At 40.3% G+C, this 24621-nt stretch overlaps 1 protein-coding gene across 2 annotated transcripts in view; it reads right to left on the minus strand.

Annotated features, from left to right (window-relative positions):
* snx7 (sorting nexin 7) overlaps positions 1-24621 on the minus strand; it is a 76038-nt gene that overhangs the window by 9471 nt on the left and 41946 nt on the right. For both annotated transcript variants that reach the window (XM_063064589.1, XM_063064590.1), the window contains exons 3-8: positions 21115-21225; positions 19469-19627; positions 18401-18599; positions 9840-10039; positions 9164-9250; positions 7231-7335 (exon numbers count right to left, since the gene is read on the minus strand). In XM_063064589.1, coding sequence (XP_062920659.1) covers positions 7231-7335; positions 9164-9250; positions 9840-10039; positions 18401-18599; positions 19469-19627; positions 21115-21225 — 861 coding nt within the window. The remainder of the gene's footprint in view (positions 1-7230; positions 7336-9163; positions 9251-9839; positions 10040-18400; positions 18600-19468; positions 19628-21114; positions 21226-24621) is intronic.

Raw genomic sequence — 24621 nt, forward strand, 5'->3', positions numbered from 1 at the left:
TGTGTAAAATGGAAGAGACGTAGTCAAGGGCAGTGTTGATGGTGGAGGAAGGGAAGTCCCTTTGTTTGAAAGAAGAGGACATCTTCATTCTAGAATGAAAAGCCTCATCCTGAGAGCAGATGCGGCAGAGATGGAGGAATTGAGAGAAGGGGATGGCGTTTTTACAAGCAGCAGGGTGGAACAAAGTACAGTCCAGGTAGCTGTAAGAGTCTGTTGGTTTATAATAGACATCAGTGGATAAACTGTCTCTGGAGATAGAGACAGTGAGACAGAGAAAGGGAACGGAATGGTCAGAAATGGACCAAGTGAATTTGAGGGCAAGGTGGAAATTGGAGGTAAAGTGGATGAAATCAACAAATTCAGTACGGGTGCAGCAAACAGCACCAATGCAGTCGTAGATGTAGCGTAGGAAAAGTGCGGGACGGTCACCAGTGTAGGCTTGCAATATAGACTGTTCCTTGTAGCCAACAAACAGGCAGGCATAGCTGGGACTCATGCGAATGCCCATGGCTACCCCTTTTGTTTGAAGGAAGTGGGAGGACCCAAAGGAGAAATTATTTACAGTGAGGTCAAGTTCCGCTAGACAGAGGAGAGTGGTGGTGGGGGGGAATTGGCTGGGTCTGGTGTCCAGAAAGAAACTAAGAGCTTTGAGGCCTTCCTGGTGGGAGACGCTTCTTCAGATGTTGGAAATCTTGAGCAACACACACAAAACGCTGCAAGTCAGGCAGCATTTCTAAAGGAGAATAAACAGTTACTGTTTCGGGCCAAACTCCTCCATCGGGACTGGAATGGAAAGGGGCAGAAGCTAGAATAAAGCGGAGGAGTACAAGCTGGAGGGTGATAGATGAAACCAGGTGGGCGGGGGGGGGGGAAGGATTATGAAGTAAGAAACTATGAGGGGACGTTTTGGCCTCATGACCACAGCTATTATCAAAGCAGTTTAAAATTATTGCATAACCAAATATCAAGACAAAGTAGCATTTTATCATTTTAATAATACAATTTTCTACTTGTAATCTAATTTGTTCATCAAAATTTTTGGATGTTTTATTGGGAACATTTAAAGTGTCACAAGTATTAGATTTGAAGCACAATCCTTGACTCTCAGAACAAATATTAAGTATCATCTAAGATTTCATCTAAGTTCTTTAGCAAGATTTGCAGCAAAACATCGGTGAACTGAGTAAATTCATGAATTCTATCCCCTCCGTTCACATCTTATTTCTCTCAGGTAGTGCTGAATGAAGTTCAACCTGGGTTAAATGTGGGTAGATAGAGCAATAAGGAATGTACACATTTGCTGTGCTATTGTGCCACCCAACCTGCAGGTTCCCCTATTTCCACACTGCAAGCTCTATCCTCAAATCTCAAATTTGTCAAAAATTTACCCTTTTCATTTCACCCGTGCTGACAGGTGCATGATCTTATTTTCTAAGTGTCCTGCTTCCACTGTATTTGCCTCGGCAAACCAGGGGGAGAGGAAAACACTCACATCTATTTTAGGCACTCTTCCAAAAGTGCACCACTGGGGTAACTTCACCCAGAAACACTGAAAACACAAGTTATGTTCAGTGAACAGAGCAGTGGAAGATTAAAGTACTGTTCAAGGCGCAACTTGGTAGGCTGGAAAAACCAAATCACCCGACATCAGAGTAATCATAAAGTCTTTCTCGCATACTTTTTAAGTTCAGACATGTTCAGAAAACTGAAAATCTTAACAATTCAGAATTAAAACTGAAAATGTAATTGAGGAAATATGGTATGTCACCATCATCCTCAGAGCACTCTAACTGGTTAAATCACTGATATTGGTGGGGATCACCACACAGAATCGAAAACAGCTGCAGAAGATGGCAAACTCAGCCAGCTCCATCGTTGGCACTAGTCTCCCTAGCAACAAGAACATCTTCAAAAGGTGATGCCTCAAAAAAATGGTATCCATCATTAAGGACCCAGGATATGCCCTCTTCTCGTTGCTACCATCAAGGAGAAGGAACAGCAGCCGTTTTAGGAACAGCTTCTTCCCCTCCACAATCAGATTTCTGAACGGACAATGAATGAACCATGAACACCATCTTACTACTTTTGCTCTCTTTTTGCATTACTTTTTACTTTTCAAATATATTTCTTATTGTAATTTAAATTATATATTGCACTGTACTGCTGCCGCAAACAACAAATTTCATGACATATGAGAGTGATATTAAACCTGATTCTGATTCTAGCTCAAATTCTGTAAGTACCTAGTATGGAAGGTAAAATTGCATTTTTATCTTTCTTCTGGCCAATTTCTACTGCTAGGTGTGTCACTTTGTCAGAAAGATATTTTATTATGAATTCCAAGTACACAGTATGAGTAAATAAAAGAGACAAATTGCAAACGAGTACTGAAACCATTTTAGTTCTCACTGTTAGATGGGAATTACTGCAGTGCACGATGAGATAGAGAAATTATGACCCATTGCTGTTTTTGCACTGCTTGCTACTAATATGATGTGGTGATTATATTGGACAGCCCAGCTCAGGCATCTTGTTCAGTTTCTCTGATACATTAAGAACTTAATGCAATTTTGAAATAGCAATGGTCTGATCCTGCACAGCATTTGCCAACTAGTAATTAGTATGAAGCATGACCAGCATTTCTAAAATGGAACTGCTGAGGTCAGTTTTTAAAAAAGGCTTGCTGATGATTTTCATGGAGTTAAATACAGCATTTAATATTGAGTTTACTCATTATAAATGCTTCCCATATTGTAACAGTGACTGGAGTTCAAAAATCATTAGCAGTAAAATATTTTGTGCTGAAGTCAAAGCTACCGGTCTTTTTATATTTCAAAAGAGGTTTTGGGCAAGTTTCCATTGAATAAATCACAGGTTCAATTTGCTTATCTTTCATCCATTGAAGAGAAATGGATATACGAATTTTTATCAAGGTTTTAAAAATCTGTTAATTCACCAAGAGTCAACCAGAGTTAATAATGCAACATATTCTAAAGTGTGAAACAACTATACACAGGTAAACAATATGTACAACAAAGAAATGGAACATTAACAAGTAACTCATCTGCACTGGTGAATTCAATCATTCAATCCCATGGGGATAATGAATTCACGCCATATGCATTCCAGTTAAAAAACAAGAAACAAAATCCCAGAGCAATAAGCTATGTTGTCTCTAAGCTCTTAATCAAATCAATGAATGGCAAAGAGATTCACCTCTACATCTTGCATGTTGGGCAGGAAACCCAACTTTAACTAAGAGAGGAAACATTATCTGGAAATGTGGCCCTTTTCAAAAGACATGCATATTGTAATAAATTTATATCCTCATTTTTCCCTCTGAAATCTAGTATTTGACATTTTGCTTAGAGTGCCATCTATTGATAGTAGTAGTTTAGAGATGCTGCTAAAACTGTCAATCAGAAAGCAAACCATTGTTATTTAAGAGAACAGCACAGGAAAGGATCCTCAGTCCAGTATGTCTTCGCTGACCACAAAACCATTTTAAACTGCACATGCCTGTACGTGGTCTATATCACTCACGTATTTGTCTAAATACTCCTTAAACATTTCTATTGTAACTGCCTCCACCACTTTCCCTGACAATACATTCTGCTGGGACCTTTGTGAAAACCCCAAACAATTTTTGTCATTTTCAAGCTTATTAATCAGGTCACTTACAATTTTGTCCAAACCTTTTAAATGCATTACAAAGGCCCCAGCAGAAATCCTGGCAGAACACCAGTGGACAAAGGGCCAGTCAGAATTAAATCTCTCCAACTACCACCCTCTCTCTTACATCTAAACAAATTTTAAAAGTTACTGTATCTCCATGGATCCCATGAGCCTTAATCTTCTGGTTTTGCTTACCACAAGGAACCAAGTTGAATGCTTTACAAAAGACCACGTATATAACATCCACTGTCCCAGTCTCAATTAATCTTCTTCATCATCTCCTCAAAAAAAACTCAATTATGTTAGCAAGTATTGATCTTTCCCTGCACAAAGCCATGCTGACTGTTCCTGGTAAGACAAAGTTTTTCCAGTAAATCCTACTAAGGAGACTGAGGCGTAGTTAAGATGGCGAGCGCTAAATGGCGACTCCTTTGCTTACATCTTCAGAATCAGCTCTATTTCCATCTTTAATATCTTTATTTTTCTCTATCACGGTTCTTTTGAAGACCCTGACCTGGAGTTACTTGCTCACTTTGGTTCTTTGCGGGAATGGGACCCATTCTCTGGGTTTCAAGACTGGTCAACGTTCGGCATGCCAAGGGGTTGGCCTGAGATGCGGCCTGGTGTTTGGAAGCCTAAGATCTCAGGGCTCTGGAGACAGGTGGACCGAGGGTCAGTGTAATGGCAGGAGACTTATGTGTCGTCGGGGAGGCCAGAAAATCTTTCGCTGCGGGCCTGAAGACCCGAGATCTTTGCGATCTTCAGGCACAGAGCTCATAAAAAGCGATGAAACGGACTTTTTAACCGTAAACCAGCGTGTTAGTCATAGTCATAGTCATATTTTATTGATCCCAGGGGAAATTGCTTTTTGTTACAGTTGCACCATAAATAATTAAATAGTAATAAAACCATAAATAGTTAAATAGTAATATGTAAATTATGCCAGGAAATAAGTCCAGGACCAGCCTATTGGTTATGTCTTCTGCTCGCTGTGAAAATGAGGGACACCTCCCTCTCCCTTATTAGGGAGAGAGAGAACCTGTGGGTTGCCGAATGCCGGATGAATTGCGGTAAGTCTTTGGGGTAACTGCTGCGAGGTCTGTGTCTTTGCTATCGCTGAGGTCATGCTTGTGCTCAGTAGCAGGTGTGCTTTTTGTTTTCCCTGAGGGGGATTGTTGATCGCCACTGCTTACGCACAGGAGTGGGGAGCTGGGGGGGAGGGGGGACTTTGGGGTTCTCATATTTAACTGTCGTTCATTCTTTGGGGCACTTCTCTGTTTTCGTAGATGTTTTGCGAAGAAAAAGCATTTCAGGATGTATATTGTATACATTTTTCTGACATTAAATTGAACCTCTGAATCTTAGAAGAATCTTCTCTATTAGCTTCCCACTCATAGAAGCAAGGCCTGTAGCTATAATCTTCTGGATTATCCCCATTGGTCTTAATATGAGACCTCGACTGTTGCTAAAGTGGATGCAAAGATCTTTGTCAAGGTTGCAGTAATCTCCTAACTCTCACAACAAACATCAGGACACAACCCTTTTACCACACCAACATATTATCCCAATCCCACATGTTCTAATGATATTAATTACCTTCCACAAACCCCAAGTACACATCAACTAGTTCACTCCGACTGGTTCAATACCACCTCAAGATTCCAACAAAATTGTCAAACAGTTTTCCTTTCCTAAATCTATTCTAACTTTATCCAATCATATTTTCTAGATGACCTGTTACTGCTTCCTTAATAAAAATCAGGAGGGTAAAAAGAGGTCAAGAAATAGCTTAGGCAGATAAATAAAGGAGAATCCTAAAAGATTCAATAAATATATAAAGAGCAAAACAGTAACCAGGTAGAGAATAGGTCCTCTTAATGAGCAATGTGATCATTTATGTGCAGAGCTACAGGAGAGGGGCGAAGTCCTAAGTTATCATTTCTTAGGTACTTATGGAAGGAATTCAGGAAAGGGATAGTGATGCCTTGTTCACAGTGCAAAAGAGCTGATGGCAGTCTTAAGGTACGTAAGATTGGAGAAATCCTTAGGGCCTGACTGTATCCTACAGCACCTTAGGAAGCCAGAAAAGAAATTGCTGGGGCCCTGGTAGATATCACTGTTAGCCACAGGTGCTGGAAGAATGCAGGGCAGTTAATATTGTATCTTTATTTCAGAAGGGCTTGAAAGACGCGCCAGGAACTAGAAGCTGGTGAGTATAACTTCAGTGGTGGAAAAGATCCCAGAGATTGAGAGACAGGATCAATTTGCACTTAAGGCAAGGACTGATGAGAAAATTAGCACAGCTTTGTGCATGGAAATAGTGTCTGACAAAAATTTGATTTTTTTTTTTAATAAGTTACCAAGATGATTGATGAGGCCAGTGTTTTACATGTAGTCAAAATGGACTTTAGCAAGGCTTTTGACAAGCCCTGCATGGCAGGCTGGTCCAAGTGGTTAGCTCACATGGTATCTAGGATGAGTGAGTCAATTGTTCATAAAACAGGCTTGATGGTGAGAGTCCAACGTGGAGATGTTTTTCAGATTGGAGACCACGAGCTCAATGCTGGGTCCCCTGTTGTTCATCTTAACAATTTGGATGAGAATATAGTTGGCACAGTTAATAAGAATGCAGATTTGCCACAACTGGTGATATGGTGGATAGTGAAGACAGCTATGCAAGATTACAAGAGGATTTAGATCAATGGGAAGGTGGATTAAGGAACAGCAGAAGGAATTTAATTCAGCTGGGGATGAAAATGTTGCATTTTGGGAAGTTAAATCAAGGCAGAACTTACATAGTAAATGGCAGGACCCTAAAGTGTGTTGCAGAACAGAGATGTCGAGAGACATAAGTACATGGCTCCATGAAAGTGATGACACAGTGAGGCAGGGTAATGAAGGTAATATTTGGCACACTTCATCATTCAGGATAATGAATACAGGAGTTGGGATGTATGCCACAGCTGTACAAGACAGTGCACTTAAGTATATGTACAGATTTGGTCACTACGTTATGGAAGGATGTCATTAAGATGGAAACAATACAGAAAAGATTCACAAGGATGTTGCCACGACTGGAGGGCTTGAGTTACAAAGAGAGGCTGGGACATTTTTTTTTAAATCCTGAAGCATTGCAGATTGAGGTATGACCTTAACAACAGGAATTCTGCAGATGCTGGAAATTCAAGCAACACACATAAAAGTTGCTGGTGAACGCAGCAGGCCAGGCAGCATCTCTAGGAAGAGGTGCAGTAGACGTTTCAGGCCGAGACCCTTCGTCAGGACAGGTATGACTTTGTTCAGGTTTATAAAATCATAAGGGGTGTAGATAAGGTGACTGGTCAGTTTTTTGTCACAGGGCAGGGAAATCTAAAACTAAGGCAGAGATAGAAAAGGGGAAAGATTTAGGAGAGACTCAAGAGGCAACTTTTTACAGGCAGAGTGGCTGGCTGTACATTTGTAAACTATAACCAAGGAAAATTCTCTATAGTGAATAAAATGCTGATACTTCAGAGTAAAATGACTGCAGGTTAGCTAAGATATATCTCGTCATACCTCTTCAATTTCACGGTCAATTTTCTGCTGCTTCTGTTGTTTCATTTCCTCCATGCTTTTACCCAGAAGGGCACCAAACTTAAAGCTTAGATCAGAGTCATCCAGCTGATTAAAATGAATTTAAATAAACTTAAATCAAAAGATCATATCAAGGGACAGAATACAATAGTTTACTGACACATAAATATATCATGTATCAAGACTATCAAGCAACTGATATGTGCATATTTCTCAGAAATAAAACTTAGAAACCCCATTTCCAGAAAAGTTGGGATATTTTCCAAAATACAATAAAAACAAAAATCTGTGATATGTTAATTCACGTGAACTTTATTTAACTGACAAAGTACAAAGAAAAGATTTTCAATAGTTTTACTGACCAACTTAATTGTATTTTGTAAACATACACAAATTTAGAATTTGATGGCTGCAACACACTCAACAAAAGTTGGGACAGAGGCATGTTTACCATTGTGTTACATCACCTTTCCTTTTAATAACACTTTTTAATCGTTTTGGAACTGAGGATACTAATTGTAGATTTGCAATTGGAAACTTTGTCCATTCTTGCTTGATATAAGACTTCAGCTGCTGAATGGTCCGTGGTCTCCGTTGTCTGATTCTCCTCTTCATGATGCGCCATACATTTTCAATAGGAGATAGATCTGGACTGGCAGCAGGCCAGTCAAGCACACGCACTCTGTGTCTACAAAGCCACGCTGTTGTAGCCCACGCAGAATGTGGTCTGGCATTGTCCTGCTGAAATAAGCATGGACAGCCCAGGAAGAGACGTCGCCTTGATGGCAATATATCTCTCTCTCTAAAATCCTAATATATGCCTCAGAGTCAATGGTACCTTCACACACTCACCCATGCCGTGGGCACTGATGCACCCCCATACCATCACAGATGCTGGCTTTTGCACCTTTCGCTGATAACAATCTGAATGGTCGTTTTCATCTTTGGCACGGAGAACTCGACGCCCATTTTTTCCGAAAACTAGCTGAAATGTGGACTCGTCTGACCACAGCACACGGTTCCACAGTCTCTTGGTCCATCTGAGATGAGCTCGGGCCCAGAGAACTCGCCGGCGTTTCTGCATAGAGTTGATGTATGGCTTCCTCCTTGCATAATACAGTTTCAAGTTGCATTTCTGGATGCAGCGACAGACTGTGTTGAGTGACAATGGTTTTCCGAAGTACTCCCGAGCCCAGGTGGCTATAACTGTCACAGTAGCATGACGCTTTCTTAGGCAGTGCCGCCTGAGGGCTCGAAGATCACGCGCATTCAACAGTGGTTTCCGACCTTGCCCTTTACGCACTGAGACGTCTCTGAATTCTCTGAATCTTTTCACAATATTATGTACTGTAGATATTGAAAGAGCTAAATTCTCTGCAATCTTGCCTTGAGAAATGTTCCTTTTGAACTAACAATTCTCTCACGAATTTTGGCACAAAGGGGTGAGCCACGACTCATCCTTGCTTGCAAAGACTGAGCCTTTGATGGACCCTATTTTTATATCCAGTCATGATACCTCACCTGCCATCAATTAGCCTGCTTAATATGGAGTCTTCCAAACTGGTGTTACTTGAATATTCTGTGCACTTTTCAATCTTATTTTAACTCTGTCCCAACTTTTGTTGAGTGTGTTGCAGCCGTCAAATTCTAAATTTGTGTATGTTTACAAAATACAATTAAGTTGGTCAGTAAAACTATTGAAAATCTTTTCTTTGTACTTTCGTCAGTTAAATAAAGGTTCACGTGAATTAACATATCACTGATTTTTGTTTTTATTGCATTTTGGAAAATATCCCAACTTTTCTGGAAATGGAGTTTGTACATTTATTCAGTTGGTCTACCTGAAATCACGTTGTATTCATGCAAATATAAGCTAACTTCCCAATCTAAAAGAAACAGAAAATCTGATACTCACCATATCTTTTTCAGCTTTTTTATTAGTCAAAGCATCAATTTGAGAATCATAATCTGTCTGAATTAAATCCCTCCTCTTCAATACTGACTAAGAAGAAAAACATGAGCATAAATCTATTCAGAATATAACTACCACAAATATTTAACTTGGTTCACAATCTGAAGTGCATAATAAATACAACTTAAAATTGTTGTAACTTGACAACTTAAACAAAGCCATATTATTAACATTTGTATCCAGTCCAGATTTATACAGAATTTTTTTAACCATTTACAGCCACGTTATAAAATCTCTGAAGTATTAAATTCATTTACCACACTGAAATACTCTTATTCTTAAGTATATTATATTGCATTACAGTGTTGAATATGACAATACAAGGGCAATATTTATAACAAAAGTTTGCACATAAACTTTCATGTTACCTAATTACAAACTTCTCCTCGAGGTAATAATGAACTGAGACAACTTACTTTATATAATTTGTACAGATGCAAAATTCAAGTTTTTGTTACATTTGTACAAATGAGACGGTCCATTCTTGCAGTAACCCAATTTGCCATTGTTCTAAAATGTTAAAGATGCTCTAGCTTCAACTTTTGACTCAAATAAAACTTAGTGAACTTAATTTCAGCCACAGCTTTCCCCACCAATTTCTCCTATTTTAAAAACTCACCTTCAGAGTTTCATCACATAAAATATATTCATGCACAGCAGGAAGAAAATTCTCTGAGATGCCCACAGTCAGGCCATCAGTGGCCTTGCAACAGCTGTCAATGGAACTGGCTATTCCAGTCAGGGGCTCAGCCAGCTCCTTTTCATATCCGGACCACAGAGTATACACTGGACTATATTCTTTCATCGCACCTGAATATTCTTTACATCCAATAAAATTAGAAAGCAATTGTTAGTTCAATCTTATATTTCATCTGACATGATTATCATATGCACGCAGAAATAAATATGCAAAATCAAAATTACATTAGTCAGAAGATTGAGGAACAAAAACAACTAATAATTCAATGATACCGCTGGCAGTTAAAATAGTTTACAGGTACAAGTGGCCCCCGTTTTCCGAACATTCGCTTTACGACACCTCGTTGTTACGAAAGTCCTACATTAGTTACCTGTTTTCGCTAACGGGTGTTTTCACTGTTACGAAAAAAGGCAGCGTGCCCCCGAACAGCCAAGCTCCTCCCCCAGAATGGCATTCTAGCCGCCATTGCTTAAACACGTGCTTTATCTCGATTTATTTTGTGCATCTGTTACCAAGAGGAGTTCTAAGGTGTAGGAAAAGCCTAAACGAGCTCGTAAGGGTGTTACACTTAGCATAAAACTAGACATAATTAAGTGCTTCGATCGTGGTGAACGAAGTAAGGACATTGTCGGCACGTTGAACTTGCCTGCATCCACCATTTGCACTATTTAAACGCAGAGAGAAAGAATTTTGAAAGCTGCCGATGTTACTGTTCCTTCTGCTCGTAGCAAAGTGGTCTCTCTTAGTCGGCATCCAATAATGGATAAAATGGAAAGTCTATTGCTTGAGTGGATTGATGGGTGTACAAAGCATGGTGTTCCATTAAGTTTTCTTATACTTAAGGAGAAATCAGTCAGTCTTTTTAATAAGCTGAAACAGAAAGCACTGGACGATGGTGATGAAAGTGTTGTGAAAGTGGAATTTAAAGGCAGTCATGGGTGGTTTGATCGGTTTCTGAGGAGAGGGCAGTTTCATAGTTTAAGCAGTGGTCCCCAACCTCCGGGCCGCGGTCCGATACATTGCTGCGAAGAATGCAGCGGTACAGCAGTAGTCAGAACGCAGCCAGCACATCTTTAAGAAAAGAGCTGAAATAAACAGGCTAATTAATTAGGTGCCACCCAGCACGTAAATGTCAGCCCAGATCAGAGGCGATTGTCGATTGCGTCAGATGGTTATTTGTATAAATGTTCAACTGTGACGAAACTGCAATTTATTGGAGTCTTCCCGATTCCGGTAAATGAAACTACACTGTACATACATAATTTCTACTTTATATAGGCTGTGTATTTTTATGTGTTATTTGGTATGATTCGGCAGCTTCATACCTTAAAGGTTACTGGGGAGAGTGTTTTTACCGAGAGCGCTTCCACGAGATTTTCGCTGCGCTAGACAGTGCTGCAGAAAAGTATTTCTACTTTATATAGGCTGTGTATTTATCATACCATTCCTGCTTTTACTATATGTTACTGTTATTTTAGGTTTTATGTGTTATTTGGCATAATTTTATAGGTTATTTTTTGGGTCTGGGAACGCTCAGAAATTTTTCCTATATTAATAAATGGTAATTGCTTATTCACTTTATGACATTCCGGCTTACGAACTATTTCATAGGAACGCTCTACATTCGGATGGCGGAGAAAACCTGTAAATGTGTCAATTTGGCATTTGATTTAGAAACTCGTCATCTTTCCATTCACCATTGATTTAAAAAAACCCAGACAGATCATTCCATAGACTAACGCAGAAATCCATGCTACTATCCCTAATCAGTCCCTGTCTATCATACTTATAATCCAAATACCAACTCTAACTGGTCACTTGGAATAGCTTCCAATAACTTTCCCCCTACTGATGTCAGGCTCATCAGCTTATTCTTAGAGCCTTTCTTAAACAACAGAATAACATTAGCTATCCTCCAATTCTCCAGCACCTCATCTATAGCTAAGGATGTTTTACAAACGTTTGTAAATATCTCTGCTAGGGTCCCTGAAACTTCTGCACTAGCCTCCCATAGGTTCTGAGGGAACATCTTGCAAGAGCCTGGAGATCTATCACAACAGCAAACACCTCCTCCTCTGTAATCTGTATAGAGTTTATGAACTTGCTGTAGAAGCCCTTAGGATTCTCTTTTACCTTGTCTGCCAGAGTAACCCTGTGTCTTCTTTTTTTTCCCTCCAGATTTGTTTCTTAAGGGTTCTCTTGTATTTCTTATACTCAAGTATGTCATTTATTCCACCTGCCTATACTTGCTATGCACCTCTTTTTTTTCCAACCAGGGCTTCGATACCTCTCAAAAACCAACGTTGCCTAAGCCTGTTATCCTTGCTTTTTTATTCTGAGAGGAACATGCAAACTCCGTAATCTCAAAATTTCACCTCTGAAGGCCTCCCACTTATCAAGTAAACTTTTGCCAGAAAACAACCTGTCCCAATCCACACTTGCAGATCCTTTCTGATACCATCAAAATTGGCCTTTCTCCAATTTAGAAACTGAACCCGAGTACCAGACCCACCCTTTTACCTTGAAACTAATGGCACCTTGATCACCAGAGGCAAACTGTTCCCCTACGCAACCTTCTGTCACCTGCCCTGATAGGAGGTCCGGAGTCACATTCTCTCAAGTTGGGACTTCTGGGCATTGATTAAGGAAACTTTCCTGACACATTTGACAAACCCTTGCCCATTCGACCTTTTTACGGTATGGTAGTCTCAGTCAATATGTTGAAAGTAAAAATCACCTACAACAGAAGCTTAAGTTTCTTGCAATAGTCTGTGATCTCTCTACAAATTTGCGCCTCTAAATCATGCAGACTGTTGGGTGGTCTATAATATAATCCCATTAATGTGGCCATACCTCTCTTATTCCTCAGTTCCCCCCAAAAAGCCTTACTAGATAAGCTCTCCAGTCTGAGCACTGCAGTGACATTTTCCAAGACTAGCAATGCCACCACTCCCTCTCTAATCCCTGCCACTGTCATGCCAAAAACAATGGACCCCCCACCCCACCCCCAGAACATTGAGCTACCAGTCCTGCCATTACTGCAACCAAGTCTCACTAATGGCTACAGTCATAATTCCATGTGCTGATCCATGTCCTAAGCTCATCCAACTTTCCTACAATGCTCTTTGCATTAAAATGCACACAATTCAGAACATTAACCCCATCGTGCTAAGCCTTTTGGTTCCTGACCTTGTAAGTAGGCGTGACAAAATCTTTCTCCACAACTATTCCACTATCTGTCCCGGCACTCTGGTTCCCATCCCCCTGCTACTCTAGTTTAAATCTCTCTCTGCAGTCCCCCTCCAGTTCAGGTGCAAACTGTCCTTTCTGTACAGGTGCACCTTCCCTGTAATGATCCAAAAATCTGAAGCCCTCTCTCCTACATCAAATGCTTAGCCATGTGTTAAACTGTATGATTTTCCTGTTTCTGGCCTCACTAGCACGTGGCAGAGATAGCAATCCTGAGATCACAATTCTGGAGGTCTTGTCCTTTAACTTATCACCTAACTACCTTTAAATTCCTTAGCGACATGAGGGTTACCAGGGGATCGGAGAAATTGTTATTCAACTATTTAAAAAAGGTTCTAAACAGAAACCAGAAAGTTATAGGCTAGTGAGTCTGACATCAGTTGTGGGAAAGTTATTACACAAAATACTCTGCAGATGCTGGGGTCAAAGCAACACACACAACATGCTGGAGGAACTTAGCAGGTCGGGCAGCATCCGTGGAAACCAACAGTCAACGTTTTGGGCTGAGACCCGTCGTCAGGACTGAAGAGGGAGGGTGCAGAGGCCCTATAAAGAAGATGGGGGGAGGGTGGGAAGGAGAAGGCTGGTTGGTGCCAGGTGAAAAACCAGTAAGGGGACAGATCAAGGGAAGCAGGGAGGGGTTAGGCAGGAAAGGTGAAGGAGGAATAGGGGAAAGCACAATGGGCAGTAGGAGGCGGAACCATGAGGGAGGTGATAGGCAGCTGGAGGAGGGGGCAAAGTGAAACTGGGATGGGGGAAGGGAGTTGGAGGGAATTACCAGAAGTTGGAGAATTCAATGTTCATGCCAAGGGGCTGGAGACTACCCAGACCGTATATGAGGTGTTGTTCCTCCAACCTGAGTTTGGCCTCATTATGGCAGTAGAGGCCATGTATGGACATATCCGAATGGGAATGTGAAGCAGAACTGAAGTGGGTGGCAACCGGGAGATTCTGTCTGTTGTGGCGGACGGAGCAGAGGTGCTCGATGAAGTGGTCCCCTTTCTACTAGCCATCGTACTTTCCCCTATTCCTTCTTCACCTTTCCTGCCTATCCCCCCCGCCCCACCCCCTGATCTTTCCCCTTACTGGTTTTTCACCTGGCACCTACCAGCCTTCTCCTTCCCACCCTCCCCCCACCTTCTTTACAGGGCCCCTGCCCCCTCCCTCTTCAGTCCTGACGAAGGGTCTCGGCCCGAAACATTGACTGTTCATTTCCACAGATGCTGCCCGACCTGCTGAGTTCCTCCAGCTTGCTGTGCGTGGGAAAGTTATTGGAAAGTATTCTTTCAGACCTGAAATATAAGTATTTGGGTAGACAGGAACTGTTGTCTACATGGACTTTAGTAAGGAATTTGACAAGGTCCCACATGGGAGGCTGGTCAAGAAAGTTCAGTCGCTCTGCATTCAGGATGGTGTATTAAATTGGATTAGATACAAGCTTTGTGGGAGTAGTCAGAGTGTGGTAGTGGAAGGTTGTCTTTCTGACTGGAGGCATCTGACTAGTGGTATGCCGCAGGAATTGGTGCTGTGTCCTTTGTTGTTTGTCATCTATATCAATGATCCGGGTGGTAACATGATTAACTGGATCAGCAAACTTGCGGATGATACCAAAATTGAGGGTGTAGTGGACAGTGACGAAGGCAACTATGACTTGCAGAGGGATTTCCATCAGCAGGAAACATGGCAGAATTTAACGCCCACAAGTGCAAGGGTTTGCACTTCGGTAGGATCAACCAGGGTAGGTCTTGCACAGTGATCGGTAGGGCACTAAGGAGAACAAAGGGATCTAGGAATACACGTACAGAATTCGTTGAAATTGGTGTCACATGTAGATCAGTTCATAAAGAAAGCTTTTGGCACATTGGCCTTCATAAGTCAATGTACTGAGTACAGGAGATGGGATGTTATGTTGAAGTTATACAAGATGTTGGTGAGGCCTAATTTGCAGTATTGTGTGCAGTTTTGGTCATCTACCTACAGGAAAGATGTAAACAAGGTTGAAAGAGTACAAAGAAAATTTTCAAGGATGTTGCCGGGTTGGAGGACCCGAGTTATGACGAAAGATTGAATAGGATACGGCTGTATAGTTTAAAATGTAGAAGATTGAGAGGGAAGTTGTTAAGGTATACAAAATTTATGAAGGGTATAGATAGGGTAAATGCAAACAGGCTTTTTCCACTGGGGTGGGTGGGACTACCAGAGGTCATGGCTTACAGGTGAAAGGTGAGAAGTTTAAGGGAAGTATGAGGGGGAACTTCTTCACTCAGAGGGTTGCGAGAGTGTGGAATGAGCTGCCAGCACAAGTGCTGCATACGAGCTCAATTTTAACATATGTTTGGATAGGTACATGGATAGTAGAGGTATAGAGGGCTATGGTCCCAGAGCAAGTCAAAGGGTGTAGGCAGATTAAATGGTTTTGACATTGACTAGATGCGCCCGTAGGCCTGTTTCTGTGCTGTACCTCTCTATGACTCACTATGCACAACCTTGTCACTAATTCTACACGTCACTGGACCACGAACTTTCCCTCACATTTAAAAATGCTGTGGACTTGATCTGAGACGTCCCTGACCCTGGCTCCGGATAGGCAAAAAACCATCTGGGAATCTTGTTCTCATTCACAGACCTTCTTTCTGATCCCCTTACCAATGAATCGCCTATCACTGCAACTCGCTTCCTCTCCCTCCTTCCCTTCTGAGCCAAAGCCTGGCTCAGTGCCAGAGACCTGCTCGCTGCTGCTTCTCCCTGGTAAGCTGTCCTTCCCAACAGCATCCAAAGCAGTACACTTATTATTGAGGGGAATGGCCATAGGGGTACTCTGTACTAGCTGCCTATTCCCCTTCCCTCTCCTGACGGTCACCAGGGCACCTGCCTCCTACAACTTTAGGGTACCTACGCTCCACCTATCATCTCCACATTCCCCAGGATGAGCCAAAGCTCATCGTACTGCAGCTCCAGTTTCTTAATATGGCCTCTAAGGAGCTGCAGCTTGGTGCACTTCGTGCAGAGACTGGATGCCTCCCAAAGTTCCCACATCTCACACAAAGAACACAGCACTAATTCTGCACCTATTCTCAGTGCACCAGCTATGTAACAACGGAAAAAAACACTTATTAGAAACTGCATCTAGACACTAGAATACCACAGCACAGTACAGGCCCTTCAGCCCTCGATGTTGTGCCGACCCATATATTCCTTAAATATATTCCATGCCAAGACCACTGCCCCACTCTGCTTCCACCTCCTTTCTTTTTATTGGCTCAATGACTCACTCCTGACAAGACTTGCAGGTTTCAAATGGCTTCCACCCTGCACGATCTCACTCTTACTCGCTACTTCAAACAATGGAGAAGATGTTGCCTATAGTGGGCCAGTCTTGGGACCAGAGGATGCAGCCTCAGAGGAGAGGGACATCCATTTAGAACAGAGATGAAGAGGAATTTCTTTTGACAGAGGGTAGAGATTCAATGGAAGTTATTGCCATAGAGAGTTGCGGAGGCAAGTATTAATTATATAAAGTGGAGGTTGATAGGTTCTTGATTAGTCAGAGCGTCAAAGGTTACAGGGAGAAGGCGGGAGAATGGAATTGAGAGGAATAATAAATTAGCCATGATGGAATGGCACAGCAGACTTGATAGGCCAAATGGTCTAATTATGCTGCTACATCTTAAGGTTTTATAGCAGTGAGCCAAATGCAATGACTTCAGAAAAACACTCCACTCAGAAAACAAAAGGGGATAAAATAAGTTAATATTTCAATAAGAGGGCAATAAATGATTAGGAACACATACAAAATGCTTGTGTAACTCAGCAAGTCAAGGTAGCGTCATGGAGAGCTGAAGTTTCGTGTTGAGACCCTTCACCAGTTCTGGAAAGGAAAGGGGCACCTAGATCTTATACTTCCTGACCAACAAACTGCAATCAGTAAGGATGGGCAGCAACACATCCACTGTGATTATTTTCAGCATTGGTGCCCCACAACACTGTGTTCTCAGCTCCCTATACATTCATGACTTTGTGGCCAAATTCTGCTCTAACTCCATCTACAGTTTGCAGATGGTACCACCACAGTGGACTGTATTTCAAATAATGAGTCAATAGCATAGGTAAAAGACAGAGAGAAAGTGACATGGTGTCATAGAAACCACTTTTCCTTCAAAGTCAGCAAAACAAGAGTTGGTCATTGACTTCAGGAAGGGGGCATTACAAATGCTCCAGTCTATATCAATATTACTGAGGCTGAGAGCTTCAACTTCCTCGGAATGATTACCAATTAGTGCCCTAGACCATGTCGTCACCCATGGCCAAGGATGTTAATCAGCATCACGACCTCCTCAGGAGACTAAAGGAACTTAGCACATCCCCTCTGACATTCACCAATTTGTAATCAATGCACCATAGAAAGCATTCTGTTTGGTTGCATCACAGTTTGGTATGGCAAATGCTCTGTCCATGACCACAATAAACTGTGAAGAGTTGTGGACACAACTCAACACAATCAGAGAAACTAGCATATCTTCCATGAACTCTGTCTACACTTCTCATTGCCTTAGAAAAGCAACCAGCAATCAAAGAATCCAACAACCCTGGATATTCCCTCTTCTCCCCCTCTCATTAGGCAGAAGATACAAGCACCTGAAAACACAGCACCAGGTTCAAGGACAGCTTCTTATAACAAGATCCTGCTGTTATGAGACTATCAAATGGTTTCCTAGTATGATAGAAATGGAGTGTTGACCCCAATCTTTGTTGTGACCTTGTACCTTATTGTAAATCCCCACTGCCTTTCTCTGTCACTGTCATACTTTATTCTGCTGTTTTCATTTGAATTACCTCAATGCACTGTTGTAATGAATTGCTCTGTATAAATGATATGCAAGATTTTCACTGTACCTTGACACCTGTGACAATAATAAATCAATTTACACCCAAGACCTGTGGATTGATAATTTAATTGTCCATTGAAACTGCATCTGATACATAGCAGGTCAGTGTAATTTAAGGGGAGTTAATGGGAATGGGAGAAGAACAAAAGTGGTATTAGTGTAAATGGGTGCTTGATAGTTCATTTGGGCTGATCATGCAAAAATGTAACGTGCATGGAAAAGTACGTAGCCAACCTGATCTATGCAGGTGATTATGTCATACTAACAAGGAGGAAGTATTAAATTTTTGTGATATATTTAACTTAATTTTCTTCGTTTAATTTCCAGAAAAGACAATGAACTTACCTTTCAATTCCTTTACAATTCTTTGGTTGATTCTATCCAATCTTCCTATTTTCTGATGGAAAGTGTCAGCATACTCATTCATTGCAGTGAATTCATCAGGTCTATTCTTAACACTCTTAACTGAGCTGGCAACAGCCCGAAATGTTTCTTCCATTTTACTGATGAATGCTGAACCAATCTTCTTTTGAGGGGCCAGGTCCTGCATTAAAAAAAATAAAAACAATTGAACAAACCAACAGGAAATAATTATATACTCCATACATAGAGAATAAATAAAGCAACAGAAAAATTAAGGGCACCGGAATCAGGTAGGATATTAAACTATAATGAAATCATTTTACCATTTTTGACCATGCAGAAGAACTTTGGCCTTAGAGTAATGTGTTTTGTTTTACTCCCTCAGATGACAACTGTGGCATTTGAAAGGATCAACAGAAAGGAAGGCCAGAAATGAATTCTACTTAATACATCTAAGTTACTGAAATAGGTCCAAAGGAGAAAATCCAGGCAGAATTCTGAAGTGTTCCTGTACCCACAGTTGTGCATGTGGAAGACAGGTACACTGATTATATAGTGAACTCTGACTTCCAAATACCTTCTATGAAAGCAGAAACAATTCCCGAGTATGGCAGAATCACTTGGGATGAAAGTGGCAGAGTGTATTTCTAAACAGCATTGTCGCGATTTTCTGAACTATTTAAGAATTCACAGGGATCAGAAAAATTTCCAAGTTTTAGATTCATTTTCTAGGTTGTGTTGTTGGTATAACTGGACATCTTACTAACCCAAAAACTATTAACATTTCATTGAAGAGAAATTCATTGCAGAAGAGAAGTTTATGAATTCCAAACAGACCTCAAAAATAAACCAATGATTTTTAGAAACAATTGCATTTGGTAGGTTATAATTCAAATATATGTCAAAATACACTATGAAAAAGTGCCCTTAACTGCACATTATTTATAATAACTGATAAAAATCTACATCCGTAAATAAATCTGTTGAAGCACACAGGACAGTTCCCAGTTTTGTTATTATAATGGATAACTGAATAGATTTTACACCTGCCTGAACAGTTAGAAATAATTTGAAGTCTTCATTAAAAGACAGTGTAGGATGGTCAGCAATTCTGTTTAAAAATTTATGTAGTGCCTTCCGGCGCATTTCTATGAAATCTTCATTAAATCGTTCCACTATCCCCCTTACTGCAAATTTCTCTGGCAACGTCTACGTAAAAAGAGAAAATTAAAAATGGTTAGATTAGCGTAACAGTACCCAACAAAAATAAATTGCTACACCGTAAGGGTCCTATTTTAACACTTAATTCCATACTAATATAATAATTTCGAGGCAAACCTTACAGCTAAAAGCACCTTCTGTAAATGATTTTAATTTATGGAAATGACTGCTATCTTAATAATAAAAAGAGCTGAAGTACAGTATATTTACTACAGAAAAGCTCTAAAATTAATAACTGGACATTCTTTTATTCATTTTATATTTGCAATGATCTCAAATCCAATTTCAAATAGCATACTGATAATGACTGCCAAGGCACAAATGAATGATGGCCGCTTTCACCCATTGAACCATTCTCTATAAACCACAACCAGCTAATTCTATGCCCTGAAAGTGAGAATTCGGGTACATTTTCTGAAAAGCTATCTGCCATACACATGCCAATAGATTTTTATCATTATTATTATTATTATTATAGCAATCATGATCATGAAATGAGCAAACTCCAAGAATAACCAAAGGGTTATGCTTGATTGAAAGGCATAAAAATTGTACAATTATACTTTTCATAGTTAAGAACTGTTATTTGTGATGGATTCCACCACAGTAAGGAGTGCAAATGACACATGACTCAAACAGTGAAGCAACTAGAGTAGAAATAAAGTTCATGCTCTACACAATAAAACTGACATGCTAAGCACTTTTTCTAACAACAAACCTGCTGGGCACTTCCATTGATGACAACTGTGGTATTAAGCTGGCTTTCCACTTCAGAATTCCTGCTTGTATTCAAGTATCACAAAACATTTCAATGTCAAAAAGATAAATACAGAGCAAATATGCAAAGAGCCTTATACTTCTGACAAAACAGAACAAGGATTAAGGACCATGCTCCAAAAACTGCACATTCTATAATTTTTATTCTCGCACATTTTATTATCAAAAACCAAAAGCTCAACAGACAATTCTATTGTGCACAGACATAATAATCCACAAAATATTCTATATTTATCTGCTGCAGAAAACATGAAATGTAATGCTAATGCAGAAATATCAAAATTAATATAGCAACCAAGGCTCCGTGTACTTCAGAGCTATGAGAAAAGTAATGCTCTGGAGAAATTGTGTGCATCTCTACTTACTTAGTGCTTTATTGGTTCCATGACCATATGCCAAAGAATTTGTATAGATCAAATCTGACACCAGAGATTTAATTCTAGGACATAACCATAACAAAGCAGATCTACTGTAAATATGGAAGTGACCCCGTGGACCTGATTGAAGAAACTAGGCTGTTAAATCAATCCGATTGCTCTCATGTTCAAGAATACACATAGCTCAACTAGGATAGACAAAAGATAAACCATACCAACATGTGATCAAAGATGAGATTTTAATATCAAGGAAATATTTAGGAAGACATTTAAATATAGACTTAAATACAGCAGAAAAGTTCTCAAAAATGATTCACTTACAGGAAGAATCAAAGTAGAATGTGCTTGCTCAAGTTGGTCTTTTAGCCAAAAGAAATCTTGATAACGTCTACGAACTTCATACTCACTGGAGTCAAATTCACTGCGTGTAGTCTATAAACAAACAGGGTTAAATACATAGAGCATCAGTACAGGTCATCTTGAAGCAGTAAAATACAAACACTATACATTGTAGAATATAATTGTTAGGTGACATAACGGATATCCACATTTGCTTTTGTTTTAACAGCTGCATCTATTATGAAGGGACAGTCATGGTTTACGATAATAACATCATGCCTATCAAAATGCCAAGCACCCAAATATGAATGATAAATTAGGAAATTCCATTAAAATTGCTTTAGCTTAGAACTGTACTGACTCAAATTTGTTATACTGTACATTTCATTTTAGATACATGATATATAATACATGACTAGGATTCTTGTTAATACTAATGAGATAATGTCTACTGGTGTCATTAAATTAATGAACCAGATGAAGAGTAAGATAAAATTTAAGGATGTGGACCAATCTCACTCAGAACCTTAAGAATAGGAAAATAAATGATTCACACCAGGTGCATTTTTTTAAGGATAAATGGTGGAACTGACTTCCTAAAAGTGACGGCAATAAATGCAAACATTTATTGACATTCTCTGCCTTGGCATAGATACTCCATTCATTCAACATGCTAATAGAATCAAGGAAGATGGCAATAGTGCTGAAGTGGATGACCAACCAAAATCTTCATGAACTGGCTGGCCCATTCCTGTTGTTTTTGTAGGTTGTACCCATTATAGAGAAGAGTTTAAAGTATCCTGTAAAATGTAATGTAAATTAAGCATGTGCATGGAATTCAGTATGAATTCCAGTTGGGATTTAAGATACTAAGATAAATACCATGTTGGAGGATAAGATTTTAAGGTGGATAGATGCTTAGTTAACAGGAAACTGAAAGTAAACATTAATGAATTTATTTTCTGGTTGACAAGATTTAATGAAGGGTATGTGTGTGGTGTCAGTATTGGCAGAATTAAAGGTATTTGCTGATTACAACGTTTGTAGCCTTTTTATATATTCACAACTTATTTTCTACCAAATATATGGATAGGTTAAACTGGCCAAAAAAAAAAGTAAAATTGCCCATCTTGGCAGAAAATTTAAAATACATTATTCTAATGGCGAGAGATTGCTGAGCCTAGAAATGGAACAAGACCTGTGCCCCTACTACTTAATTTGTAAAAGGTTAGTGTCCAGGCAAAACAATTAAGAAAGCTAACAATATAGTTATTTATTGCTAGAGGAAATGAACAGATATATTCAATTGTACAAAGCATTAGTGAGATTACTTATACTTATTAGTTTCCCTCAGTAAAGGGATACCATCTTTGCTGCATCTACCATGTTAAGGCCTTTAAAATTTTCAGTGAGAACTCTTCTAATTCTTTTCAACTCTTTGGAATGCAGATCGAGTCTATTCATTCTTTGCTCATGTGTGGCTAGTACCTAGCTAAAGAATCTTCATTACGGTGCCTCTACTGGAATTATATCCTTCCTTAACTAAGAGGCCAAACTGTGCACAATACTATATCACAACAAGGACCTATAAAGATGTCTCATTTGAGGGCTTTACTCCTGTAATCAGACCCGCAAACAATCTATGACAGCCAATCTGTGCATATGTGCTTTATCTTACAACTAGATTCCGAAGAGACCAAGCTTTTCTTCTCACTTTCTCTCTGCAAAGCAGATATTAAGAAATCACTTCTGGGTGATTCCAGAAAATCCTACTACTTCCAGGAGCACCTTGGGAACAGTGACCTTGAGCAGTGCAGCTCAGTGGATACGATTAAATACTCCTGGTTCCTCCTGATAAAGCTGAGAAGTACATCTGCTTCCAAGGTCTGTACAAGTAACAAAAATGTCTTTATGCAACTGAACAATGTATTGCTATTTAAAACCGACAGAAACAATGTCGAATGTGGCCATATTCCTCATCAGAATCCTCGGAGAAAACGTGGCTGCCGATCAGGGATACAGGTGCGTTTTCAACTTGAATACTGACTACCTTACTAAGAAACATACAGTCTCCAGTAAATAAAATTGAAGACCTCAGAGCTAGGGTGTGCTGTATCAGAGGGACTTGTGTCCTTTGTTTCACAGAATCCTGGTTAACCACTTCTATACCAAACACAACAATTCAGATTCACATGTTTACTATACACCATCAGGATAAGACAGTCGAGTCTCTCGAAAGCAGAGGTGGAGGTATATGCCTCAAGATGAACTCGTCTTGGTGCACTAATATATCAGAGACACCCCACTTCTGCTCACCAGACCTGGAACATCTCGCAATTAAGTACCGCCTATTTTACCTGCCGCGGGAGATTTCTATGATCATTTTGGTAGCGGTGTTCATTCCACCTCAGGCCAATGTCATACAGGCTCTGGATGATCTAAGCAATAGGATCAACATGCACGAAGCAGCACAACCTGACGCCTTCACCATCGATTTTGGAGGGGGGGTTACCCAGTCCAGTTTGAAAAGGTCACTAAATAATTACTATCAACAAATCACTTGTAGTACCAGAGGGAACAACACACTGGACTGCTACACTAAGATTAACAGTGCTTACCATGCTATTTCATGCCCACATTTCGCAAAGTCTGATATCCTGGCTGTAGTACTACTCTCCGAGTACAGGCAGAGACTGAAAACCGCCGCATCAGTAGTGAGGAACAAGGAGGTATGGACAAGGGAAGTACTGGTGCGCTTACAGGACTGCTTTGAATCGGTGAACTGGACTGTGTTCGGGAATTCATCTTCAAATCTGGATGAGTATGCCACAGTTACTACCAACTTCATTAAAATCTGTGTGGATGAGTATTTGCCTACGAAATCTTGCTGTACATTCCCAAACCAAAAGCTGTGGATGAACAAGGAAGTTCGTCATCTGCTGAGGGCTAGATCTGTGGCACTTAAGTCTGGTGACCCAGGTCTACACAAGAAAAACAGGTATGACTCGGAAGGCTATTTCAACAGCGAGGAAGCAATACCAAGTGAGGTTGGAGGTGACATCGGATGCACGGTAGGGTTTGCAGGCCATTACTTTCTATAAAGCTAAACCCATTAGCATGAATGGCAGAGATGCTTCCCTACCAGATGAGTTGAATGCCTTCTAAGCCCACTTTGAAAGAGAAAAAATAACTACAGCTCCGAAGATCCCTGCTGTTCCCAGTGACCCTGTGATCTCTATCTCGGAGGCCGATGTCAGGCTGTCTTTAAGGAGGATAAACCCTCGCAAGGCGGGAGGTCTCGATGGAGTACCTGGTAAGGCTTCAAAATCTTGTGCCAACCAACTGGCAGGAGTATTCAAGCATATTTTCAACTGCTAACTGCTACGGTCAGAAGTTCCCACCTGGTTCAAAAAGACAACAATTATCCCAGTACCTTAACGACCATCGCTCAGTAGCACTCATATCTATGGTGATGAAATGATTTGAGAG

The sequence above is a fragment of the Mobula hypostoma genome, chromosome 12 (assembly GCF_963921235.1).
Source record: "Mobula hypostoma chromosome 12, sMobHyp1.1, whole genome shotgun sequence".
NCBI lineage: Eukaryota > Metazoa > Chordata > Chondrichthyes > Myliobatiformes > Myliobatidae > Mobula > Mobula hypostoma.